General features: G+C 49.2%; 1 protein-coding gene and 1 non-coding gene across 2 annotated transcripts; one reads left to right on the top strand and one right to left on the bottom strand.

The window, feature by feature from the left end:
* Positions 1-1,184: 1,184 nt before the first annotated feature.
* On the top strand, positions 1,185-21,668 carry Cdx1 (caudal type homeobox 1). Its single transcript, XM_004664773.2, has 3 exons — positions 1,185-1,626; positions 20,103-20,248; positions 20,669-21,668. Exons 1-3 carry the CDS (start codon positions 1,185-1,187, stop codon positions 20,876-20,878), a joined length of 798 nt encoding a protein of 265 aa, XP_004664830.2. The 3' UTR covers positions 20,879-21,668.
* On the bottom strand, positions 10,046-10,152 carry LOC123454257. Its single transcript, XR_006633242.1, has one exon. It is a non-coding gene; the product is annotated as a U6 spliceosomal RNA (small nuclear RNA).
* Positions 21,669-24,911: the final 3,243 nt, after the last annotated feature.

The following is a 24,911-nucleotide window of genomic DNA, read 5'->3' as shown; positions in this document are numbered from 1 at the left end:
CCCCGTGTGGAGGAACCCTCATCTATCCCATCTTTCCTGACTCCCACCCCAAATTCCCCAGCCTTGCCCTAACTCTCATTCTGAGCCTCAGCAGTCCCCCTTCCTGCTGTGGAGTATCTGCTTGTCTTCTACAAAATGGGAGAGAAACACATACGTTAGAAATGTCAAGGTGGCTCTAGCTGTAATCAATGAATTAGAATGTTTGGGTTTTGATTTATCAAACCACAAGCTGCAAACAGACATTTTTGAATCCATTGTACTTTGAATATGAACTGTTAAATAATATCCAGGAATTTGTATTGATTGCGTTAGATGTGACAGTAGCATGTTTTGTAAGAAAATGTACATGTGTTTTAGAGATGTAAGCTGACATTTATAGAGGTAAAATGACATGATGCCTGAAATTTGCTCTAAAACGCTCTAGGACAAAAGGGAGTAGATGGAAATAAGTGACGCGATCCTCATAATTGTTGAAGCTGGGATGGGTTCATGACACAGTTCTATCTTTGTGTAAGTCTGAAACTTCCTCAGCAGCAGCAACAACAATAACAATGAAAGTGAGGTAAGGGGTCATCAAGAGAATTTTAAGTTGCCCAAGACGTCCCCAGAAGAGTCCCCAGGGCCCACACCTCTGAGGAGCCAACAAGGGAAACTCCCAATAGCATTCAGACTCGTGTATCTGCATATGTACATTTTCCACAGCTTTTATCTGGGACCAGAGGGGTCGTGACCCCCGTCCTTTCCTCCACCCCGAAAGATGATTTCTGCCTTACCGACGGAACCTCGTTTGAAGTCACCTCAGGCTGGCGGGGCGATACACGTCACTTGTGTACCTGGCCTGGAGTCCTCCTTGTGGACCCAGGTGGGTGTCGCGGAGGTCCGCGGCGCTCCGACGGCTCGCCCAGGCCGCGCCCTCCTAGTCCCCAGCCCCCTGAGGCCCTGGCTGGCCCACCTCCCGCTTGGGGCGGCAATTTGTCTCCTTTTGAACCCCTTGCCCCCACGGGCTTCCCCCTTTGATTCGCAGGCCAGAGGCCCCCCCCCGCCCCGCTTTGAAATGCAAACCCGCCTGGCCCGCGGCTATAAAAGGCCGGGCCGGCTGGGCCGGGCGCGGCGCGGGCTCAGGTGAGCGGGCGCCGGTCGTCGGGGCGCCCGGCCCAGCATGCGCGGGGCGTCCCGGGGCCACCATGTACGTGGGCTATGTGCTGGAGAAGGACTCTCCGGTGTACCCTGGCCCCGCCAGGCCCTCGGGTTTAGGCTTGGGCTCGCCAGCCTATGGGCCCCCCGCCCCAGGTCCTGTGCCTCCTCAGTACCCCGACTTCGCCGGCTACACGCACGTGGAGCCCAGCCCCGCGCCCCCTGCAGCCTGGGGCGCGCCCTTCCCTGCGCCCAAGGACGACTGGGCCGCCTATGTTCCCGGGCCCGCGGCCCCCGCCGCCAGCCCGGCCCCGCTGGCTTTCGGGCCCCCTCCGGACTTCAGCCCAGTGCCTGGCCCCCCTGGACCCGGCCCAGGCCTCCCGGTGCAGCCCCTCGGCGGCCCGGGCGCACCGTCCTCGCCAGGAGCGCAGAGGCGGACGCCCTACGAGTGGATGCGGCGCAGCGTGCCAGCCGCAGCGGGTGGTGGCAGCGGTAAGAACCCCTCTCTCCACCGGGTCTTCGCACGGAGCCCTGGCACTGGCAGGTGCCCTGCACGGCCCAGATCGACCTCTCTTTGACCTCGCTCTGACCCTGCTTGGACTTTAGAGAACGTGGCCTGCGACCGCTCTGGTCCTGGAGAGCTGTTCCGTGCCCCGCTTCTGAATTTCCATCTGCTGGAACTTCAAGTGGCCCAACCCAACCTTCTTCCTTTATGGCTGGGGCAACCAAGATCCCAGGAAGAGAGAAGCCGTGTCAGTGGTTATGGCAAGGCTGGAACTGTTAGGTGGAAGTCTCCCTTGCCCCCCCAAAGCAGTGATCTGATGTGTAAACATGGGCAAAGTCACTTCCTCTTCAAGAGTGGCTTCCCATTATACAGTGAAGAGATAGGATCCCATCCTTTGGCTGACAGAGCCCCCTTTGGTTAGATTGATGCAAGAGTTCCTACCTATCCTCCCCAGAGCCCTCCCTGAACTCTTGACCTCGGGGGAGGAGCAGTAGGAGCAGTTGGGAAGGTGGCTGCTGTTTGGCTCCTGAGCTTGTGAACCTCCTGCCCCCAGGCAGGCCTCTCTGATCCAGCCTCTTCAAAGCCCCGACAAAGGCCCAGCTTAATGAGGGGCGGCCTGACCTTTATGGGTCCCCACTTTGTCATGTAACCGGCTGTGCCTTGACTCAGTAGTGACTCCTGTTGGCAGGAAAGTGAACAAGACACCTCATTGTCCAGATTGTGTTGGGCCTGTCCTGACAAAGGCCACCTGGCCTTGAGGGGCGGGAACTGGCCTGCCCACCCTTTGATGTTCACCCCCTCCCTCCCTTCCTCCAGCTGGGAGCAGGCTTGGAACTTCCCCCACCTCCTTTCTGCCTTCCTTGCATCTCCCCACCACCCAGCTTCTCTCCTAGACAGATGCTGGGAGGTCTTGAGTAGTTGTAGACTTTGGTGTAGTCACATCCATCCTTGGAAGTTTGAGGGGCACAGAAACTTCTGTATGAGGGAAGCAAGTGATCAGGCCCTTTCACTCACTTCTGTGATCTGGATGGAGCAATGGCAGCTAAAATCAGGGCACAGTGAACTTGTGTGATGTTTCAGTGGGTGCTGTTTTCCTCCTATTTAGATGATGAAGAGACTGTGGCACAGAGAAGCTAAATACGGGCCCAAGGTCACAAAACCAGGAACTGATGGGTGCAGACTGTGCACCATGTCAATGTCCTAATCCTCTACACAACCAGTTCCCTGGATGAGTCACGTTTTCTTAGTCTCAGTTATATGGTCCATGAGCTGGGAAAGAAGTTGTGTGGTGATTTGTATCTTGCCTTCAGTTTCAAAAAGACCCTTGAAATATTCTGATAGAAAGTGTAAATCCTTTCCCTGGTGGAAAATTTTGCATCCTTGGGTGGGTGATATCAGGGGGTTCTGGAGGCTTCTAGTAGCTTTGACCATGTTCCCCTACCATGCATTGGATGATATGAGAAGAGGTGCTTACTGCATCCTGTAGTCTGCCTGGGAAGTCTGGAGAAGGAAGACACCTTTGATCTCTGCTGTTGCAGGAAGCTACCTTTGCAGCTTCCTGTTGATCCTGCTGACTCCAGCAGGTTGGGGTGGTTCCCCTCAGGTAGAGCCTTAGAAGGAGGTCACTTTAGTATGACTGTATGAGAGAGAGGAGTGGGCAAGTGTAGAGTCAAAAGGTGGATGTCAAATCACCTTCCCTCTGAGTATGAGAGCATTTAAGCCCATTTCTACTACTGGTAGCCAGCCACTTGAAAACTGTTTTCTGTGGGCAGATGGACAAAGACAAAAGCATTTTCCCCATTGCTGTCAGAGAGTAGAGGGCAGGGCCATGGAAGGGTTGAGGGTCTTGGGGCTCCAGAAAGGGGCTTAGCAGGAGCCATGTTAGACAAGTTCAGCTGAGGATTCAGGACAGCCTTTACCTGCCTGCTCAGGCTATGAGACTCACTAGTGGTTTTCTTGGTCTGAGTTTCCCCTTCTGGACAATGAGGCATAGGTTTCAGAGATGGTTTCTGTATGATGCTGTTGTCTGCTACTGTTAAGAAAAGGTTACCACATGCCACTGCCACCCCCCCCCATGACACTGGCCACAAGATCTTCAGCCTCATACATTTCTTCCCTCCTGAGTCCCTGGTATTCTAGAATATTTGAACTAGGTGGGTAGAGAGCAGCTGTACAGATGGGGAAAGTGAGGTCCAGAGATAAATGATAAGGAATGCTCCAGATTCAGCCATGTGGAGATAGATGTCAGTCAGTTTAAAATTTTCCTGTGGTTTCCCATCTTATTTAGGATTCACTCCTTTCTGATGTCTGTGAGACTACACAGCACCAGCACCTTGTCCCTACTTGCCTCCTCCACTTCACCCCAGGCCGCTCCCCCTGGGCCACCATAATCCAGCCAAGTCCCACTTCAGGTCTTACACATCCAGTTTTTCCCTCTTTCCTTTGATTCTTTGCATGCCTCGTTGCCCTTCAGTTCATAACTGAGTGGTCATTTCTGAGGTTCCCAAATTAGACTCCCCCCCATTCCATTTGATGATTTCTGCTGTGTGTCCTTCAGAACACACAGTTCTACCCTGCTCTTCCACTTTCATGTCTTTCTTTGTTTTTCATCCCCAAGAGATCTGGAGCCACATTCATCTGACCCACTATCATATCAGACATCAAGTCAGTGTGTGGCTTCAAGTATGCACTCAGTGCATGCTGCTGGAGAAATGGACAGAGGGGCAGGGGACATCATGAGGAAAGCAGGAGAGGGATGAGATCTCCACTTCCATATGGGTTTCTGGAGTCTGTCCCTAGGGCTTGGACCCATGACTTTCCAACCAGCAGTTCAGGCCAGTGGCTCACATGGCCAGTGCCCCCGACTGAGTAATTTAAGTAGCCAAGGCCAGACTGCAATTCCACTGTATTCTAAGCAGATATGCTGGAAATGAAGGTGGTATGGAAGGTGATAGCCTTCAATCAGGCTGCAACCTATCAACAAAATATCAGCCAATTACTAGTGAGCCATGTCACTTCTGAAGCCCAGATGGGAATGATGATCAGGGGCTCTGTTGTCTTGCCTCTGGGTCTATAAATACCAGAGTTTCCATCTGGAGGCTGTAATTGTTCTTCATTGTGGCTCAGCCTAATTCCTTGAGACTAGCAGTGGCAGTGGCCCACCAGGGTGCCTGAGTCCTTACAGGACTGGGGAGATGTCCACTCCAATAATGGGATTGTCCAAGTGGGATTTAGATCCCGGCCCAACCTCTTAGCTTCAGCTGTGAAAAAATGAGGCATGTGAGAGAATATATGCTTCTCTCTCCCTAACCCCACTGCCACAGCCATACACCTGGCCTCTCACCTTTGACATCTCTAGGATGCCCCAGCTGTCTTCTACACCACTGCCAGGCTTCCCCTGTCAAGGCACATCACTACTCAAGAGCATCCCCTGGCTCCTCAGGGGATGCAAATCCAACCTCATTCCTGTAACATCCAGAACCCTCTTGAGAACTGGCCCCGACCTGGAGAGATAGCTTAGTGGTTAGGGTGCTTGCCTGCAAAACATAAGGACCTGGGTGTGATTCCCTACTACTCATGTAAGCCAGATGCAAAATGGTGGCGCATGCATCTGGAGTTCGTTTGCAGTGGCTGGAGGCTCTGGTGTATCCATTTATAGTTTTTACCTCCCTCCCTGTCTCTGTCTTTGCCCCTTTCTCTCACAAATAAATAAATAACAATTCTTAATATTTTATTTTTATTTATTTATTTGAGAGAGCGAAAGAGGGGGAGAGCGAGCGAGCCAGCTAGTGCCAGGACTTCCAGCCACTGCAAACAAACTCCAGGTGTATATGCCACCTGTGCATCTGGCTTAGGTCGGTCCTGGGGAATCTAACTGAGATCCTTTGGTTTTGCAGGCAAGTGCTTTAACTGCTAAGCCATCTCTCCAGCCCAATTTTTCTTTCTTTCCTTCCTTCCTTCCTTCCTTCCTTCCTTCCTTCCTTCCTTCCTTCCTTCCTTCCTTCCTTCCTTCCTTCCTTCCTTCCTCCCTCCCTCCCTTTCCCCTTCCCCTCCCCCTCACCCTCCCCCTCCCCACTCCCCTCCCTCCCTTCTTCCCCTCCCCCTCCCCAACCCCACTCCCCTCCCCTTCCCCTCCCCCTCCCCCTCCCCCTCCCCACTCCCCTCCCCTCCCTCCCTCCTTCCCCTCCCCCTCCCCATCCCCACTCCCCTCCCCTCCTCCCTCCCTCCCTCCCTCCCTCCCTCCCTCCCTCCCTCCCTCCTTTCTTTCTCTTTCGTTCTTTCTTTCTTTCTTTATTTCTTTCTTTCTTTCTTTCTTTCTTTCTTTCTTTCTTTCTTTCTTTCTTACTTTCTTCAGACTGGCCCCAACTCAGTGTTGAAGAGTCTCTCCCAGTACCTTTCCAAGAAGTGGGAACAAGTTAGGAGCCAGGGCTGGGGAGGCTTGGCTCTAAGATTGAATTTCTGTTAGAAGTTACATAGTCACAGACAAGTTAACTTGGATCATTTCTTGGAGCTGGGCCTATTCCACTGTGGCATTAGAATAATGATAGGATGGCATCTTGAAGCCATGGTGCCAGTAAAGCACAACTCAGCCCCGACACACAGTATGTGTTCAGCGCCAGGCCTCAGCAGGTACACACAGGCACATGACTCACACTTCCAAGTCTACATTCTGGGCCTTCCATCTTTCCTGCTTTCTCTTTCCTCTTATATTCTTCACTAGCTAAATGCTGTTCCTTCTCAGAGGCTACCTTCTTCAGGAAGCCCTCCTGGATTGTCACCCTTCCAAGTGCTGTAGCAGGCCCTTGTTTTAGCAACCTGTATTTACTTTAATCAAATTATTTATTCCTGTCAGCTGCTCTCTGTTATCCCTGTAAGGACCAGTCCTAATCAGTCCCATCTGACCTTGCCTTGCACATAGTAGGAGCTCATCATGGAGGAACTATACCAAGAGGTCTTCATGGGTGACTTTACATAGGTCTTGTAACAACTTCAGGAGGTGTAAGGATTTATTCTTGACGTATTGTACAGATGATGTTGATGAGGCTCAGAGAGACAAGGTAGCCTCCCCACATTCACACAGCTAGGATGTGGCAGTACAGGATTCTAACCAGGGTCCACAACTTGCCAAGCTTCCGTCAAACAATGCCGTGCACTCAGGGTCTCAGCCCAAAAGCCCCTCTGCCATGTGCTTACAAGTCAGGTGGGGATAAGGAGGCCAGCAAGGAGGATCTAGGAGAGGAGAGTACGTGAAGGGAGGGGACAGGTGGGCACAGAGGGGCTGGGTGATTTAAAGCTGGCTCTCCCAAAGAAGCTGCATCTGACACCTCAGCTCTCAGATGTAGCTGGGAAGAGAAATGACCTAGTTAGAAGGTGGCAGGAGGCTTTTTTTGGATGAAACCTACCCCCCCTCACCAGCACATCTTGCTGCTTAGAGCCTCAGGAGTCATTCTGATATGCAAACAGCTTTGTTAGCAGCAGGGCCCAGAAGTCCTTTACCTGGGGTGGCATCTTGGGTGTCTGCCTTGGAGTTCCTGGGATATGTCAGTCACATTTAGGGTAAGGGCTATCACTGTACACCATGCTTAATCCGCCCCATGCCGCCTTCTTCCCTCATGCCTGCATCAGCTTGCTTGTGGTCCTCGACACTTCTCGTCACAGTTGGTAATTATTTCTCTGGCAGGCTTGCTTTTCACCTGCCCCTTCTGAGGGAGCGCAGGGCTTAGAGTTCATTGCTAAGCACCTAGCTTACAGAGTGAGGATGACATGAGCTGGTGTGTACTGAGTGTTCAGCTTGCTCTTGCCCCCTCTTCAAAGGCAGAATTTCCTACCCCAGAATGGTACAGTTCTCTATTAGCTTTGAGGCTGGCCTAAGGCTGGGGGTGGGAGCAGAGGAGATGGGCAGGAGGGGCTGCTCTGGAGGCTGGGGCAGGAGCAGAAGGGATGCAGTTGTTGTTTGCCAGGTTTCTGAAGAACCATGTTGGGCAGAGGGTCCTTTTAGAACAACTTTGGAAGGAAAAGAATGGGTGGCAGGAACAAATCTAGCCTGTGCTAAAGCTAGTGGCACATATGGTGCAGCTTGATGGGCTCAGCTGTGGGAGGGGAGCCCTGGGTGGAAGTGCTCTAGACCTGGACTGTCTGGCCAGCTGGCCATCGACACACGTGGCTGTTGAGCACTTGAAATATGGCTGGTGTGACTAAGAAACAAAATTAAAAAGAACATATTTTTAAATATTTTATTATTTATTTATTTGACAGGGAGAGAGAGAGAGAGAGAGAGGGAGAATGCGCATGCCAGGGCCTCCAGCCACTGCAAATGAACTCCAGATCTGTGCACCCCTTGTGCATCTGGCAAATGTGGGTCCTGGGGAATCTAACCTGGGTCCTTTGGCTTTGCAGGCAAATGCCTTAACTGCTAAGCAATCACTCCAGCCCCTAAAAAGAATATTTTTATTTATTTGCAAGCAAAGAAAGCCAGAGAAAAGACTGAATAGGCATGTCAGGGTCTCCAGTCACTGCAAATGAACTCCAGATTCATGTGCCACTTGTGCATCTAGCTTTATGCGGGTACTGAGGAATCAAACCCAGGTTGTTAGGCTTTGCAGGCAAGTGCCTTAACTGCTGAGCCATTTTTCCAACCCAAGAAACAAAATTTTTACATTATGAAATTTGCTTCTGTTTAAATAACTGCATGTGGCTAATGGTCACAAACTGGAGAGCCCAGGGAGCCACCTCATCACAAGAGTGGTAATCTATTCCTGTGGGCTCTTCACTCTCCCAGTATGGAAATCTTTGCTGCTTCTTTTGTCATAATCAAAATGTTTTCACCATTGTCACACCTGCCTTTTAAAAAAAACTTTTGGGGGGGCTGGAGAGATGGTTTAGAAGTTAAGGGGCTTGCCTGCAAAGCCAAAGGTCCCAGGTTGGATTCCCCAGGATTTACGAAAGCCAGATGCACATGCTAGCACATGCATCTGGAGTTTGTTTGCAGCTGCTGAAAGCCCTGGTGTGTCCATTCTCTCTCTCTCCCTCTCTCCCCCCCACCCTCTCTCTCACACACACACACACAAATAAAATAAATTTAAAATAAATTTGAAAATCTTTATTGACAACCTCCATGCATATAGACAATATACCATGATCATAATCTCCTCCCACCACCTTCTTTTCCCCTTCCTAAATCCCCCCTCAACTGAATTCCTTCTTATTTCCAACTAGTCTCTGTTCTAATTTGATGTGATTATTATATTTTTTCCCTCTGATTATGCAGGTTTTGTGTAGGTAATGTCAGCCACTGTGAGATCATGAATTCCATAGCCACTTTGTGTCTGGAAGACAGAGTTGTAAAACACTCCTCCCTTTCTTTTGGCTCTTACTTTCTTTCCGCCACCTCTCCCACAATGGTCCCTGAGCTTTGGAGGGTATGATAAAGATGTCTCAGTGCTGAGCATTCCACTGTCCCTTCTTCTCAGCTCTTTAGTGAATTTTGAGTCTTCTCAGTGGTCATTGACATCTACAAAGAGAAGCTTCTCTAACCAAAATCAAGAATAGGACTGGAGAGATGGCTTAGTGGTTTAGGTGCTTGCCTGCAAAGCTTAAGGACCCAGGTTCAATTCCCAGGACAAATGTAAGCCCGATATACAAGGTGACACATGCATCTGGAATTTATTTGCAGTGGCTGGAGACCCTGGCATGCTATTCTTTCTCCTTTTCTCTCTCCCCCTTTCTAGCTCTCTCAAATAAATAAATAAATATTTTTTAAAAAGCCAGAGTAGCATTAATATATGGGAATAAACCTTAGTATTTAGAGGGCAGTTGGTAGGCATAACATATTCATTTAGCCAGACAACAATAGTAGCTTCCCCCTAGGACTTAGGACTTCTCTAGCTATAGGCTTTTAATTAGGTTTTCAGTGCCAGGCATGAATTCTCTCCTATGGAGCAGGTCTCAAGGCCAATCTGAGAGCAGTAAGTTTCTCCCACAACAGACATGCCATCGTTGTACTAGTTGGTATATTTTGTCTGGCCGGCCAAACTATAAAACTTGCAGGGTCCACTGCTCATTAAAACTGTTGATGACTTTTCTCCCCCAGCAGACTGTGTAGCTCGTTCCAAAATCCTAATAGCAAGTCAAGAGGGAGGAGGCTTCCAGCTCTGCTCCAGCTTGATTTCTCAGCGATCTGCAGCCCAAGCATGTGTCTTTAGCAATAGGGTCTTACCATCTAGTTTGGTTGCAGCCAAGACCTTGGCAATAACTTGTAATGTTTTGGGGCCATCAGAGGCCTCCCTGACCAACAATTCACTGGAAGGTATCTGACCCCAGCACTAAGGGTTTTTTTTTTTTTTTTTTTTGTAACAATATAAGACCCAAACAGGGTACTTCTGCTCGCTCAAACTCTCTATTTCTCTTTTAAATATGGAACGCTTCACGAATTTGCGTGTCATCCTTGCACAGGGGCCATGCTAATCTTCTCTGTATCGTTCCAATTTTAGTATATGTGCTGCCGAAGCGAGCACCAAACTATTTTTTAAACATATACATTATTTAGCTAGCAAAGAAATAGGTTTCAATATGGCTTATTCATAAATCTTTTATTTTGATTAACCCTTCTCCCACTCCCTTCTCTCCTCCATCCCCTCCCCTGACCCCACTTAGACCATTATAGCTACCTTTCTGCTGTTTTTTTTTTTTTTTTTTTTTTTTTTTGAGGTAGGGTCTCACTCAAGCCCAGGGTAGCCTCAAGCTCATGGCACTTTTTCTACTTCAGCCTCCTGAGGATTACAGGCATGAGACACTACAGCCAGCTTTTATTAATTACCTTGCCAATAGATGCTTCCATCTAATCCTATAACACCAGAGAAAGAAAGCATTACATCTTTATCTTACAGATGAACAAAATGTGATTGAAAGAGCTACAGTGGCTTGCCTGGGGACACACAGTGGATTCATGGCCAGCCTGGAAAAAGACTGTTAGGTCCGTCTGTGTCTCCCTTGAGGAAGATAGGACAGCTGATGAGCACCCATGGCCTCAGAGGAGTATAGTGATGACAGAGGATTCTGATTAGGAAGAGGGTTCAGGAAGAAGCTTGCCCAAGGCTGCTGGCTTGCTCATGAGCTGGCCTGGCTATGCTTCCCACCTCACCCCTGCCATCCTCATCCCTTCTCTAGGGCCTAAGTGAGAAGCCTTGACACAGCAGCCTGCCATGGCCCGTCAGTCAGGGCAAGGTCAGTGGTGGCCTCAGAATTGTTGCCACCATCATGGAATTGGAGTTGAGGTGTTGAGGAGCTGTTGCAACACAGGCTGGTTGATAGATAGTGCTGGTGATAGATAGTGAAACAGACCCAAACTGAGATCACATAGCAGCTGATGGCCCAGACAGCTCATCCCACTCCCAGGTCAGTTTGTTCTTTGGCCTACCCCCTCCCATCAGGCGACATTCCTCCTGTTCCCAAGGGAGCCCTTCAACATCCGCTTCTGCAAATAGCACAGTTCTGCTTTTTGGGTACATGGTTCTTTGCCCTTTACAGGCTGTTTTCCCATCCCTTCTGTGTCAAGCTTAAACATGTTTCTGGTTCTTCTGCTAAGAATGGACTGCCCAGATCACCTACCAGCTCTCTACCTCTGAGCAAGATCTGGAAATGCACCCATAGTGGTCTTTGCAAACCTCCATGGAGCACAGAGCTCCACATGTGCTTGTTTACCTCCTGCCAGCTTGGCAGCCCTCGCGTGTTAATCTGGAAGACACATCATGGTCTTAACTTATATTAAAGTTACTTGTATGTCAAGATACTTGTAGTTCTTTACTCTCATCAACTACACAAAAGATGCCCATCCTTTCAACTTAGGTATCTCCTTACTCCCCACCCCCAGTTGCTAGGCGCTTTTGTCTTTCCTCACCACAGGCCACCACAGGGGCCTAGTTCTCCCTTCAATAGATGAGAACATGGCTACACAGAGTAGAGGGTACTCACCCAGAGTCAGGGGCAGGGCAAGCCATCAAAGCCAGGACATTTTCTTTTCTTTTTTTCTTTAATTTTTTTTACTAACAACTTCCACGATTATAAAAAATATGGTGATACCTTCCTTCCCCCCACTTACCCCTTTGAAACTCCACTCTCCATCATACCCCCTCCCCATCTCAATCAGCCTCTCTTTTACTTTTGATGTCTTGGTCTTTTCCTCCTGTTATGATGGTCTTAGGCAGGTAGTATCAGGTACTGTGAGGCCATGGATATCCAGGCCATTAAAAATTATTGACAACTTCCATAATTATAGACAATAAACTATAATACTTACGTACCCCCAATTTCCCCTTCACAACTTCACTCTCCATCATATATCCCCTCTCCCTCCCAATCAGTCTCTCTTTTATTTTAATTTCATCTTTTCCTCCTATTATGATGGTCTTGTGTAGGTACTATTAGGCACTGTGAGGTCATGAATATCCAGGCCATTTTGTGTCTAGAAGAGTGCATTGTAAGAAGTCCTACCCTTCCTTTGGATCTTACATTCTCTCTCTTTTTTCTTATTAGTTATGTATATAGTGTGTATACAGCCATGACCTTGCCATCGTTAGCCTTCTCCCTGTCATCCCCCCATGAGGACTGTGGGTGTTACATTGTGGGGGTGGCCATCAGTTATGGGGCCAAGGAAATGTCTCTGCATAATGACTCAACTTATGGCTCTAACAATCTTTCTGCCCCGTCTTCTGCAAATTTCCCTGTGGCTCTTACATTCTTTCTGCTACCTCTTCCTCAATGGACCCTAAGCCTTGGAAGGTGTGATAGAGATATTTCAGTGCTGAGCGTGTCTCTGTCATGTCTTCTCAGCACTATGGTACCTTTGAATTATCTCAGAAGTTATTGCCATCTGAAAAGAGAAGCTTTTCTAACCAAACGTAAGAGTAGCATTAATATATGGGTATGAATGTTAAGAAAAGTGCTTAGCAAGCAATTTGGTGAGCATAATATATGCATTTATCCAGACACCAGCAGGTGTTATACCCCTAGGGCTCATGACTTCCCCCATCATAGGTTTTCAGTATCAAGCATGTATTTCCTCCTGTGGAGCGGGCCTCCAGTCCAGTTAGAGAGCGGTTGGTTTCCCCTATAAAAACATTCCACTGTTGCACCTGTTGGCTTATTTGGCCTGGCTGGCCAAACTTAAGTCTTGCAGTGTCCACTGTTGTTTATCTCAACTGATGACTTCTCTCTCTCCCATGGAACTGCTTGCAGTGTAGCTTTTTAAAAATTTTATTTATTTATTTATTTATTTATTAGCTTTCTGTTAGCTGGTTTACAGGGAGGAGGTTTTCAGCTCAGTTCCAGCAAGATTTCTCAGTGACCATGTAGCCCAAGCATGTGGCATCTTCAGCAATAGGGTCTTACCATCTATTCCTGGTAGGAAACTAAGAGCCTTGGCAATGGCCTGTAATGTTTTGGGGGCATCAGGGACCCCTCTGGCAAACCACACACTGGAAGGTATTCCATCACTAAAGCCAGGGCATGTTTCCATGGGGCTTTCCCTGGCCTGGGAAAGGCATTGACCAGTAGGAGCCCAGATGCCTGGGGTTAATAGAAGAGCTGGTCCTCACAGAACCTCCTGAGCGCCGCCTCTGGGCTCTGCAGCTGCCCTCACCAGGTGATCCAACCCTTCTGTGGACCTGTTTCCTCATCTAGAAAAAAAGACTCTTGAATTATCATTCTGTGGTTGCCCTTTCTTCTTCCCTAAACCCCTTCCCACTAAGTTCTTCCCCACCAGGTTGGCATCACACAGGATGGTGAGCACCCTGCTTCCCCTACTTCACTTGGCTAGAAAATATACAGGATGTGCCATCCCGTGCACATCCCTGGGTGGTGAGCAGTGAGGCAGGGCTCAGAACTGCAAAGAATTTGAGAATAGAGGGTCTGAGGGCTGGGAATGTAGCTCAGTAGAGGAGCGCATGCCTAATATGCATAAGATTCTGGGTTCTACCCCCAGTACCACAGGAAAAATAAAGAGAAGAGACAGAGGGCTTTCGGAGATGGCTCCTATTGCTCTTCTAGAGAGACTAAGGCCCACACATGAGACTTATTCAAGTCTGCTGCTGAAGATCATGAAGGATGGAAGGGTTGGTTATAGCTCAGTGGTAGAGCGCCTGCCTTGTATGTTTGCTCCTCAGTACAGAAAAAAAAGGAAAAAGCAAAGAGACAGAAGGGCATAGTAGACTTGGATGGAGCCCGGCAAAAGGGTTTTTTTTTTCTTTTAAACAAACTCCTATGCATGCATGTATGTGCATACGTGTCCTGGGGGTGAGGTGGTATCTTGTATGGCCACATGGAATTGGACTACCCAGGGAGAGGTCAGAGAGGGCTTGAGGTTGGACTTGTGGCCCACATATTGAGGGCCAGAGCAGGGCTCTCTCAGTGCCATAGACCCAGCAGGAAGCGGCAAAGGCAGTTTTGAGCCTGTGGCCATTTCATTTTCTGGAAGTCACTCACCCTGTCCTAGAGCAGAGGCCACATTCTCAATGACTGACCAGGCTGGATAAGGATCCCACTAAGGCCAGCACAGATCTTTTCCCTGTTTTCCAGCTGGACAAGCCTGGTGTCTAGACTCTCAGACTGGGAAACCAGCCTTAGAATCCTTTCATCAATAATAACAAACACATCCAGAGAATCAACAAACATTGGGAGCTTCCTGCTTATAAATAACTGATTTCATCTAGTTCATCACCCAGCGCACAGTGCTGTTTTTGCCAGGAGGCCACTATGGAAGTGAGTAGGTCCTGCTCTTCTCAGTGCACCTTCCACATGCTAGGAGCTACACTGGGTACTGTCCCATCCCAGTGAACCCTGTATACCTCAGAGCTGTGGAGAGTTACAGGAGACCATCCACTATATGATAGATGCCAGTGTTTTGAGGATGGATAGACCCACCTGCTTGATATGTAGACCATTTTGTGCCTCAGTTTTCTTACTGTAAAATAGGGGTAAGTTACATAGCATCATGGGTTGTTGAATCACCTATACAAAGTGCCTGATTCATGGCCATGTTAGCTGTCATTAATGATTATTCCCATTTTTCAGATGCAGAAAATGAGGCCCTGAGAGGTAGAAAGGCTATCCTTACCTTTCCAGACAGTATAATCAAGTAGTCTGCTTGTTCAAACATCCACATGCCAAAGTCACCTGGATAGCTAGCCAAGTACTAAACCCTAGAGGTCTGTGTCAGCCCCATCCACTCCAAATTTTGGGGCTCAGATCTGTGCCTTGGAACAGCTCCCCAGGAGTTCCAGGGGAACCAGGAAGACCAGGCCCTCGGGCCATTGGCCTGTAACTTCCCAGAGCCACTATTGCACATGCTTTAGAGATAGGCGTTTGGTTCATGCCTGCCACTGCAGCCCGCTCCATAGGGACAGACACTGCATCTCAAAGCCAGAGCAGACAGTGAGTCTACTAGTGAGGTGAGTGAGCCAAGGCTCTTCCCTGTGCTCAGCCCTCCCCTCCCACCACTCACACTGGCATGCATCCCAGAGGTTACTTATTAGGTAGCTAGGAGTAGCGGGCCCCTCATCAGACACCTGCTACAGGAGCCTGCACTTCCCCCCAGTGTCCCAGGGGCCTGTAAATAATTATCCTGGCCACCTCCATTCCCTGCCTCTCTCACGCACCACCTTGCCCTTCCTTCCTGTTCTCATCATGGCAAGGGTGCTTAGAAGAGGGGAGCAGGGAAGACAGCTTGGAGGTAGTCTCAAGTTTGGTTCCAGGCTGGCCCTGGAGCTCAGGGCTCCTGACTGCCAGGAGCTAATCATGTAGCTTAGTTGGTAGCGTGCTTGCTCAGCACACATTGGGCCCTGGGTTCAGCCCCCAGTAACACACACCATGAAATACAATTCACAGCTTCACTCCTTCCGATCTCTGGCTTTCTACCTTCAGTCTCCCTTCCACAGTAGGCAGCTGGTTATTGGTTTCTTGTATATTCTTGCAGAAAGGTACTGTACACAGAACTACAAAACTATATGCCATATACATACAAATATGCATGAATGTGGGTCTCCATCAGTTTATATGAAAATAGTTGCAGGCTTCTTTCTTACATAGTTCTATGTCTTGTACATTTGGAGTTTTATCATTTTATCAGTAGATTGGGAGGGGGCACATGCCATGGCATGTGTGTGTGTGTGTGTGTGTGTGCACGCGCGCACACCAGAGGCCCGCTTCAGAGCTAGTCTTTGTCTTTCCACCTCATTTGAGGCAGGGTTCCTATCTTTAGACTCTCAGTCTGCTTTTATTAGTTGTACTCACCATGAGCTCTCTGGGATGTTCTACTTCTGCCTCCCTTCGCAGCAGCAGCAGCATGCTGGAATTAGAGGCCTGTCACAGCTTCTAGATTTGTTTTGCTTTTCTTTCTTTCTTTTTTTGCTTTTCCAAGGTAGGGTCTCACTCTAGCCCAGGCTGACCTGGAATTCATTATGTAGTCTTATTGTAGCCTTGACCTCATGGCAATCCTACTACCACTAACTCCCACTAACTCCCCAGTGCTGGGATTAAAGGCACGCACCACCATGCCCAGCTAGCTTCTAGATTTTAACTTGGGGTCTGGGAATCAAACTTGGGTGCCCTGGCTTGAGAGTTGAGCACTTTGTCATTTCTTATTAATGAGTGTGTGATACTCCTCTTCATGAGTGTCTCATGTCTTATTAACTGGCTCCCTACTTGTAAAAATAGGAGATGTAATGTTGATTTTATTTGTAATTACATTTTTTATTTATTGTTGCACTTGTGAATGAGTGTGTGTGCACTTGTGTTTGCATGTATATAGGCATGCCAGGGCCTCTTGCTTCTGCAAAAGAGCCCCAGATGCTTGTAGTACCACTTATTTTATTTTATTTATTTGAGACAGAGAGAAAGAGGGAGAAAGACAGAGAGAGAATGGGTGCATCAGCCACTGCAAACAAACTCCAGACACACGTGCCACCTTGTGCATCTGGCTTACATGAATCCTGGGGAATTGAACCTGTGCCCTTTGGCTTTGCAGGCAAGTGCCTTAACCGCTAAGCCATCTCTCCAGCTCCTTATACCACTTTTTTTGCATTTTTTTTTTTTACATGGGCAGCTTAAGAATTGAACCCAGGCCAGTAAACTTTGGAAGCCTTTGACTGAGCCATATTCCCAGCCCCTGGGTATTATTTTTAGTTTTTTTTAAAATTAATTATTTATTTATTTGAGAGCAACATACACAGAGAGAAAGACAGATAGAGGGAGAGAGAGAGAATGGGCACGCCAGGGCTTCCAGCCTCTGCAAACGAACTCCAGATGCATGCGCCCCCTTGTGCATCTGGCTAACGTGGGATCTGGGGAACCGAGCCTCGAACCAAGGTCCTTAGGCTTCACAGGCAAGCGCTTAACTGCTAAGCCATCTCTCCAGCCCTATTTTTAGTTTTGTGCTAATAGACATATCCATTGCTGTGGGCAGTTCTCTATGAGGTTAATTCCTAGAAGTGAGGTTCACTGATCAGAGCTCTTGGGCATATTAAGAGAGACTACATGCTGCCCAAGTTAGCACTCCCTCCTGGACAACACACAGGATTCCCTGGGTTGCACAGAGAATCAATCATTTTGTTCTTTGGCAAACTGTTTTCGTAGTAATAAAATTGGGTGCTTCAAACAGTTGAGGTCTAAGTTGCCCAGGCTCCTGAGCCCACTAGCCTCTCTCTAGGGCCAAGCCTGTGGGTCCCCTGGTGGCTCTCGGTGATAGAGGAGCAGCTATGAAGCTGACACTCTCTCTGTCTAGCCTCCACCCTTTTCTTTAAGGAAACAGCTGGAGGTCAGGGCACCCTAGTTTTAGTTCATGCCACCACTAGACAATATAGTCCTCAGTGAGCACCACTTCCTGAGCTGTGAATGGTTGGCACGTGTCCCTACTTGACACCAGTGCAGAGAAAGAGGAGAGAGACCTGGGTGCCAAGGGAAATGCTGCCCTCATGACCAGGCCTGGAATGACTTAGGTGGAGCCTCGTCTGCCCAGCCTGTCCTGTCTTCCTAGGGGTGGCTGGGAGTCCTCCAGGCATTTAAATGTCTAGCCTCAGGCCATTCAACCCCAGCCCAGACTGGACACTCAGGCTTGCCCTCACCATGACCTGACTCTCCTTTTCCCAGGAGGGCACATGGAGGTGTGGTCTGCAGTATAAGCTTCTGTTGCCAATTTTTAGGGTGATCTTTGACTAACACAGTGGTCTCTAAATGTGTTAGGGTGGTGAGTTGTGCACTAGAGGAGGCAGAGAGAATTCTATACTAGATGACAGGTGTGTATCTTATACATGTGTGTTCCCACTTGGGCCTCCTATTTGGACTTCCAGTGGTCATACGACCACCTGGAATAGTCTCTTCAGTCTGTATGATGGAAGGGGACTGAACTCCCAGGACTCCTTCAGACCCTAGCTCAGTGACCCCAGCAAGCTGTGGATTCAGAGCCATGCTAGACTATCATGGTGGTGGCATAGGCAGAGCTGCTTTTCAGTCAGTGTTGAGTTTTCTAGGCCAAAGAGGGGGACCATCTGAAGCCAAGCCCTTAGCAGCCTCTCCTTTGGCCCCTCCTACAGCCTGGCCTGGTCCAAATTGACTCTGTTCCATTTTGTGTTGCATGCAATGGACTGAGCTTGATGCATCTGGTGTGGTTCTGCTGCTGTGGCAGAAAACCCAGAAGAAGCTGCCCAGGAACAGCTGCTGAGTCCCATTCTCCACAGAGTCACTTGGCTGAAGAGGAGCCTAGGGCCATCCTGCCAAGCCTGTGGGCTGGTTTGTGGTGGGATCAGATGCAAATCTTTGTTGCAGGGGCACTGGTAGAGACATAGGGCCAAGACCCATAGAGATGAAGGTTGGCTTGTTATGGGCACTTGGAATGCAAGAGGAGCTCCTGAGTTAACCCAGGACCCTCCATGTCCTGACACATGCATGTGTGCTGCCTTGTGCCTCTTATTTTAGCCACATACTCAGCCTTTTAAAGAGGAAACTGGTGTTCAGCCAGGTCCCACACCAGTTCAGGCCAAGCATGACTCTTAATATTCTCCCCAGACAGTATTCCAGTCCCAGCCCCAAAGACAGTTCTAACATTAACCCCAGATAGCCCTCAAATTGAGCTCCTGGCCTAGGCAGGCTTATCTAGAACCAAGCCACCCCACTCTTCTGGATCATGGTAGGTATATCCCGGTACAGAGCTTCCTCTGTCCCCTCAGCAGCCAGAGGAGCATGGAAACCTGCATCGGATCTCACATATAGCTCCCATTCCAGACCAAGTAAAACCAGTCTCTTCCCTTGTCTGCGGGGCACGCCCCTGTGCTCACTGCATTCTCGCCCCTGCAGCTTCCTTGCTTTTCCTCAGAAATGCAAGCCTGTTAGTGGCAGGTATGGCCTCACCTCAGTGCCTGTGCACTGCACGTTCCCTCTTCCCTTACATCTTTACACCTTTGCTCAAATCCCTTCAAAGGAAGGTCTTTAAGGGCCACCATAGTGAAAGTTGGACTTTTTTTTTTTTTGAGATAGGGGTCTCATCATGTTTACCAGACTGGTTTTGAATTCCTACACTCAAATGATCCTCTTGCTTAAATTTTCCTAATTAAAAAAAAACTCTCTAATAATCAGGGACTATAGGTGCTCACCACCATACCCTTGTATTTGAAAGCACAACCCACTTCCCCTGTACTCTCAGTCTTCCTGTCTGTTACTTCCTTTTCCTCAAAACAGTTACCAATTACCAAATCAACTATTTTCCATCTTCATTTTCTTTTTGTCTGTCTCCCCTAGCACCCAAGGAGGATTTCTCATTCTGCTTGATGCCTACCCGAGCATGTGGCTCACAGCAGGAAACTCAGTATGTTTGTGGAAGGAGCTGAGTCACTGCTACCCTGCGCCTAAAAATGGGAGGGTGTATGGATGGTTCAGACAGGCCAGCCCCTGGGTCCCTGATCAGACCCAGAGTGGGGTCTAGTGTCCTGGGTGTTCTGAGGAATCTGGCAACATTCTAGAGGACCTCTAGTAGTCCCAGGCCTTTCTAGCTGTCTTCGGGGCAGACAGAACTGGGAGCTCCGTTAGCCCTGGACATTCTTTTGCTTCCCCTCCCACCTCTGTGGTCTTCCTTGCATAATAGGAAGGCACTGACAACCCCCAAATCTTAGTCTACCATTATCCCCTTTATGACATTGGTGCTCAAACTGATTGCCTGGGGATCCTGGAGTTAGAGCTACCTGGGTTGTTTGTTCAACATGCAGTGTTGAGTTTGAGTGAATGGTCATTACTACCCCAGAAGCTGCACTTTTCCTAGTGGCATTGCTGGTTCACAGCTCTTAGAGCTGGCTTTCTGAGTGAGGCTGAGTTAGGAGACTAGGTAAAGCCCTCGTCCTATCACAGCCTCCTGCCAGGTGCCGTCGGAGCTTCTGTCAGCACCTATACATACTCACCTTCTTTCTTGGCTGCTTCTGTTTCTCAGGTAAGACTCGGACCAAGGACAAGTATCGGGTGGTCTACACAGACCAGCAGCGCCTGGAGCTGGAGAAAGAGTTCCATTACAGCCGGTACATCACCATCCAGCGCAAGGCAGAACTGGCTGCCAACCTGGGGCTCACGGAGCGGCAGGTGTGTGAGTCCCCCACCTAGGCTCTGGGAGCAGGGCCCAGAGTTCCACAGATGACAGAGCTCATTGAGGGAGACAGGGAGCCTGAGTCTTCATGCCATCATCACAGCATTGCACACTGAAACTGCTGTCATGTGCCCAGTGAGACCTAACATTCTTGCCCCTGGAAGAGGGCAAAAGGGATCCCATCAGTTGAAGCTAAAGCAGGCCATGATCCGAGCTGCTCAGAGAAGTTTAGCAGTCACAGGGACAGGGTCTTGGAAGGGAAAGGAGGGAGGGTACAGAGAAAAATGTCTGAAACAAAGGGACAATGTAGTCAGGGTCCCTGAGGTATGGTGGCTGCAGCAGGAAGGAGGCCACAAAGGCCTCATGTCCCCTTCTTATCTTGCTACCTGCCACCTCTGTGCTCTGCGCCCCCATAGGTGAAGATCTGGTTCCAGAACCGGCGGGCCAAGGAGCGCAAAGTGAACAAGAAGAGACAGCAGCAAGAACAGCTGCCCCCGCAGCTGCCTATGGCCCTAGATGGCACACCCATACCAGCAGGGCCACCCCTAGGGGGACCGTACCCCACCAACCCAGCTCTCCTAGGCATCTCCCCCTCACTGCCTGTCAAGAAGGAGTTTCTACCCTAGACCCTTCCAGCCTGTGGCCTGGGGACCTGGAGGTTCAGATGCTAGGGCCCAAGAGGCCTCACCACTGCTGACCTTTGAGGTCACCATAGACAAGTTGCCTACCCACTCTCTACTTCTCCTTGGCCTGGCCATGCAGTGAAGTCATGTACCTGATACAACTCCATGTCCTACTGGGGATAGAGGGGATGTTTCAATCACTTGAGGGCATCTCAAACCCCAGAAGGGCTGGGGAGGAGCCAAAGGACAAGGTTCCAGGCCCCACCTCCAGAGACTCTAGGTTGAGGTGGGAGGCTGCTATAAGGACCAGACTGGCCCTAGAAAGAGGGTACAGTGCTGAAAGAAGGTGGAACAAGTCACACAGACCCCCACATGAGGGGTAGGGATGCCATTAGCTCTACCTGCTTACTTCACTTCCACCTGCCCCATTGCTGTATGCCCTGTTTCTCCCCAGTCTGCAAAGGTGGACTGCACTTGAGGCTGAGGCTCTGTTGATAATTGCCCTCAAGTTGTGGAATCTTCCCCTTCCCTACCACTCTCTGGAAGCCTGCGGATGGAGGGGAGGCCGCTCAGGGTAGAAGTAGGCAGAGTCTACCTACCCCCTCCCACATCCCCACAAGCTGTTCACCATGCCCAGGGAGCCCCAGACACACTGCTGGACCATGCAGAGCTCATGGCCCAGAGAACAGGGGTTATGCAGAATGGAAACTCTAGAATGCTGCTTTGAGAATAAAATTTCAGGCTGGGAAGATGTCTTGGTGGTTAAAGGTACTTGTGTGTAGCCTGTCAGCCTGGGCTCAATTCCTCAGTCCTAACAGAAAGCTAGATGCAGAGAGTGGCACATGCATCTGAAGTGCGTTTGCAACAAGAAGCCCTGGTGTACCCACAATCTCTCTCTGTTTACAGATAAATAAAATATATTTTTAAAAAAATCTAAGGATATATTTTCCCCCCTTTTAAAATGTATAAAATCATATATAGCATTAAGGGAATTTTAAAAGGAGTATAAATCACACTCATCCTTTAATTACACTTTTGCATTCCCTTCCTGTTCTGTAGGTCTCCAACAAGGTGACCTTTAAAACACTTGAAAGATGAAAGCAGGACAGTGACAGAGCTGATCTCTGAGGCTGAGTCCCTGATCAGCAGCATCAGACCTGGCTGCCAGCCTTTTGAGGCTTTCAGATGGTTTCAATCTAGGCTTTCCTTTTAGCCAGTGTCATTCATGCTGCACTCCATGTGCCATGCATGGCCGGGCACAGGAAGCCCACAGTCCTTACCCCCAGAAATACCTGGTCCTGTAAGAAGAGTACCACATGAACATATGGCGCTATTATAGAAGGATGAAGGCCCAACAGAGCCACCCTGTAGCCACTGCAGGAACCTCTACATGCTCTGAGCATGGAACAGGCTCCCGGCTCATCCTGGAGGCCTGGGAGGTTTCCTAGAGGAGGCAGTGTTTGAACGAAGACCTCATGGTCCAGGGTTTGCTAGTCAAATACAGAAAGGAAGAAGGGGAAGGAGGAACATGGGTAATGAGAACCTAGAATATATTCTTCTAAGCTTCAGGGACAAGCTGCTATTCTTACCTCCGTTCCAGAAGTGGGACCTTCTCTGCCCAGAGGGCTCTGATACCAACTGCCTGCCCCTCTGTTTACTGTTCTGGGAGATGGCCAGGCCATAAAAGGTGTGTGCAACCTGCATACCATTGCCCTTTGTTCCTGGCCTGTGATGACAGTACACAGTTGGACCTGGCCCTGGAACACCAAGCCACTTCATTCTCTCCTGCCACCTACTGGGCAGACACCAGAACCCCCTCAGTAGCATGTGACACTTGAGCCACAGAAACCTGGTATCAGGAAAACAAAGCAGGGAGAGGGATTGGGGGAAGGTGGCTGGCAGTGAGTATAGCCTTCCAATCTATGTGACTTGAGGTGCCTGCTTCCCTCTCTGGACCTCTGTTTCTGGTTAGGTCTAGTAGATCTGGGCATTCTTGCATACTCCACTCCTTAGGGATAGTCATGGTAGTACATAAGTAAGCCCTTTTATTTACCTTGCAATGAAAGACTCGGAATGGCTTTGTGTGTGTGTGTGTGTGTATTTGTGTGCGTAGGTCAGATGACAACCTGGGGTGTTGGTCCTCTCCTTCCATGGGGCCTCTGCTGGTTTTTTGCCTCTGGGAAGGCTAGACTAGCTGGCTCATGAGCTTTGGGATTCTCCTGATTCCACCTCCCATTACCAAAGGCATGTTGGGGTTCCAGATGTGTGTACCACTTTGCATCCAGCTTGACGTGGGTGCCAGGGTCCAGACTCTAGTGAACAGGCTTGCATAGCATCCCCTTCAACCACTGAACCATCTGACCAGATCCTGTTTGTTTATTTGTTTGTTTGAAACAGGGTCTCATATGGCCCAGGCTAGCCTTGAACTTCCTATGTAGCTGAGGATGACCTTGAACTCTTGATTCTCCTACCTCTACCTCCCAAATGTTGGGATTCTAGGCATACAGGTGTGCACCACTACCTTCTGACTTTTAGAAACAGTGTATTCTTACTCTGGAGACGAGGTTGACCTGAAACTCACTCTGTAGCCCAGGTTGGCTCAACCTCAGGGCTATCCTCCTACCTTTATTTACTGAATGCTAGGATTATAGGCATGCACCACCTTGTCCCGCTTCTGACTATTCTTTAATTCAGTTTTCCCATGCTTCCTACCTACGGGCACCCTGTCACACCCTGGAGTATGAAGATACTTGACACTGGAGTGCCACACTTTCTATAATTGACTGTAATAGCAGGGTCACATGGGCTAAGTTCCAGTGTGCTGGCCTTCAAATTGTGAGATTGGAGGCACACTGCTTAGCTTCTCTGAGCCTCTGATCTGTCAAAGGTACAGCTCAAGTCAAGCTCAGCTTTACCATTTACTCATGGTGTTACAGCCAGCTAACAGGTCTGGCTAAGGTTCAGTCACCCCCAGCCCCAGTGTTGAAGACAGATGAGGAGTTGATGTCCAGCCTCAGGAGACCTTTCCCTGGCAGAAGGCCAGGAAGTGGCCAGGTCCAGCAAGCCAAGTTGCTCTTGTCACCCACATTGAACTCAGGAGGTTGGGTGGGCCCATAGGCTGGGTGGCAGTAACTTGTCCATTGGTGTTTGAGCTCCAGGATAAAGGGGGTTTGCCTAGGACTTTTTAGCATGTCATGGTCAGTCTTGCACCTTGTGAGCATTCTGTCACCTAGAGTTCCACTAGTGGTCCTCCATCCCAAGTGTGACAGTGGCTCAGGAAAGAGACTTTCCCAAGTCCCATCAAGATCTTGTAGCACCCCAGGGATCATTGGTATTCTAGCTATCCCCTCATTTACCCAGAGTAGCTGTACATGTCCTTCTGTTGGGTGGCAGGCCTGCACCGATGCTAAGAATCTGGGATCCAGAGGCAAACCTGGTCTGCCCTGACCATCTCAGGTCAGCAGTCAGCAACCTGGTTGGTCATAGCTACTAGCAAGTGAAAAGAGCACATTAACTCTGTGTTTTGTGCGTAACTTCCTTAGGTCCACTGACCTCTAGCCCAATGTTGAGAACCAGGCTAAGAGCCTGGCAAGGCTGAGCAGAGTAGGCTCCGACGCAGGTCTAGGGAGCGACTTGGACTTGGGAGCTGAATGCCTTGGGGAGAACATGGTTCTAGCAGCTAGCAGTGGGGGTATGTGTACATGTATGGGGTGGTGCATGTATGGGGACAGCAGGAGCACTGCAGAAAGTTTGCATCTCTGAGGAAGCCATTCTGGCCTTGGGAAGGAGAGATACAGACTGGGAGCTCCAAGGACCCACCCAGAGCAGCTCTGAGGGCAATCCCAGCTTCAAAGTCGCATTCTCTGCACACACCAGATGGACTGACAGTCTGGAACCTCATCTTTCACAGTAATAACTCCTGGTGTAACAAAACACATGCTCCACAGTGACAAAATCTGAACGGTTAAGCAAATTAAAAATGTTTATATGCATTTAAAAATATCTCCCTATATAATAAAAGGAAGTACATTTTCAT

The sequence above is a fragment of the Jaculus jaculus genome, chromosome 13 (genome assembly GCF_020740685.1).
Source record: "Jaculus jaculus isolate mJacJac1 chromosome 13, mJacJac1.mat.Y.cur, whole genome shotgun sequence".
In the NCBI taxonomy this organism is placed as follows: Eukaryota; Metazoa; Chordata; class Mammalia; order Rodentia; family Dipodidae; genus Jaculus; species Jaculus jaculus.
Note: the sequence above shows the minus strand (reverse complement) of the source record. Positions and strands in the feature narration are given on the sequence as shown.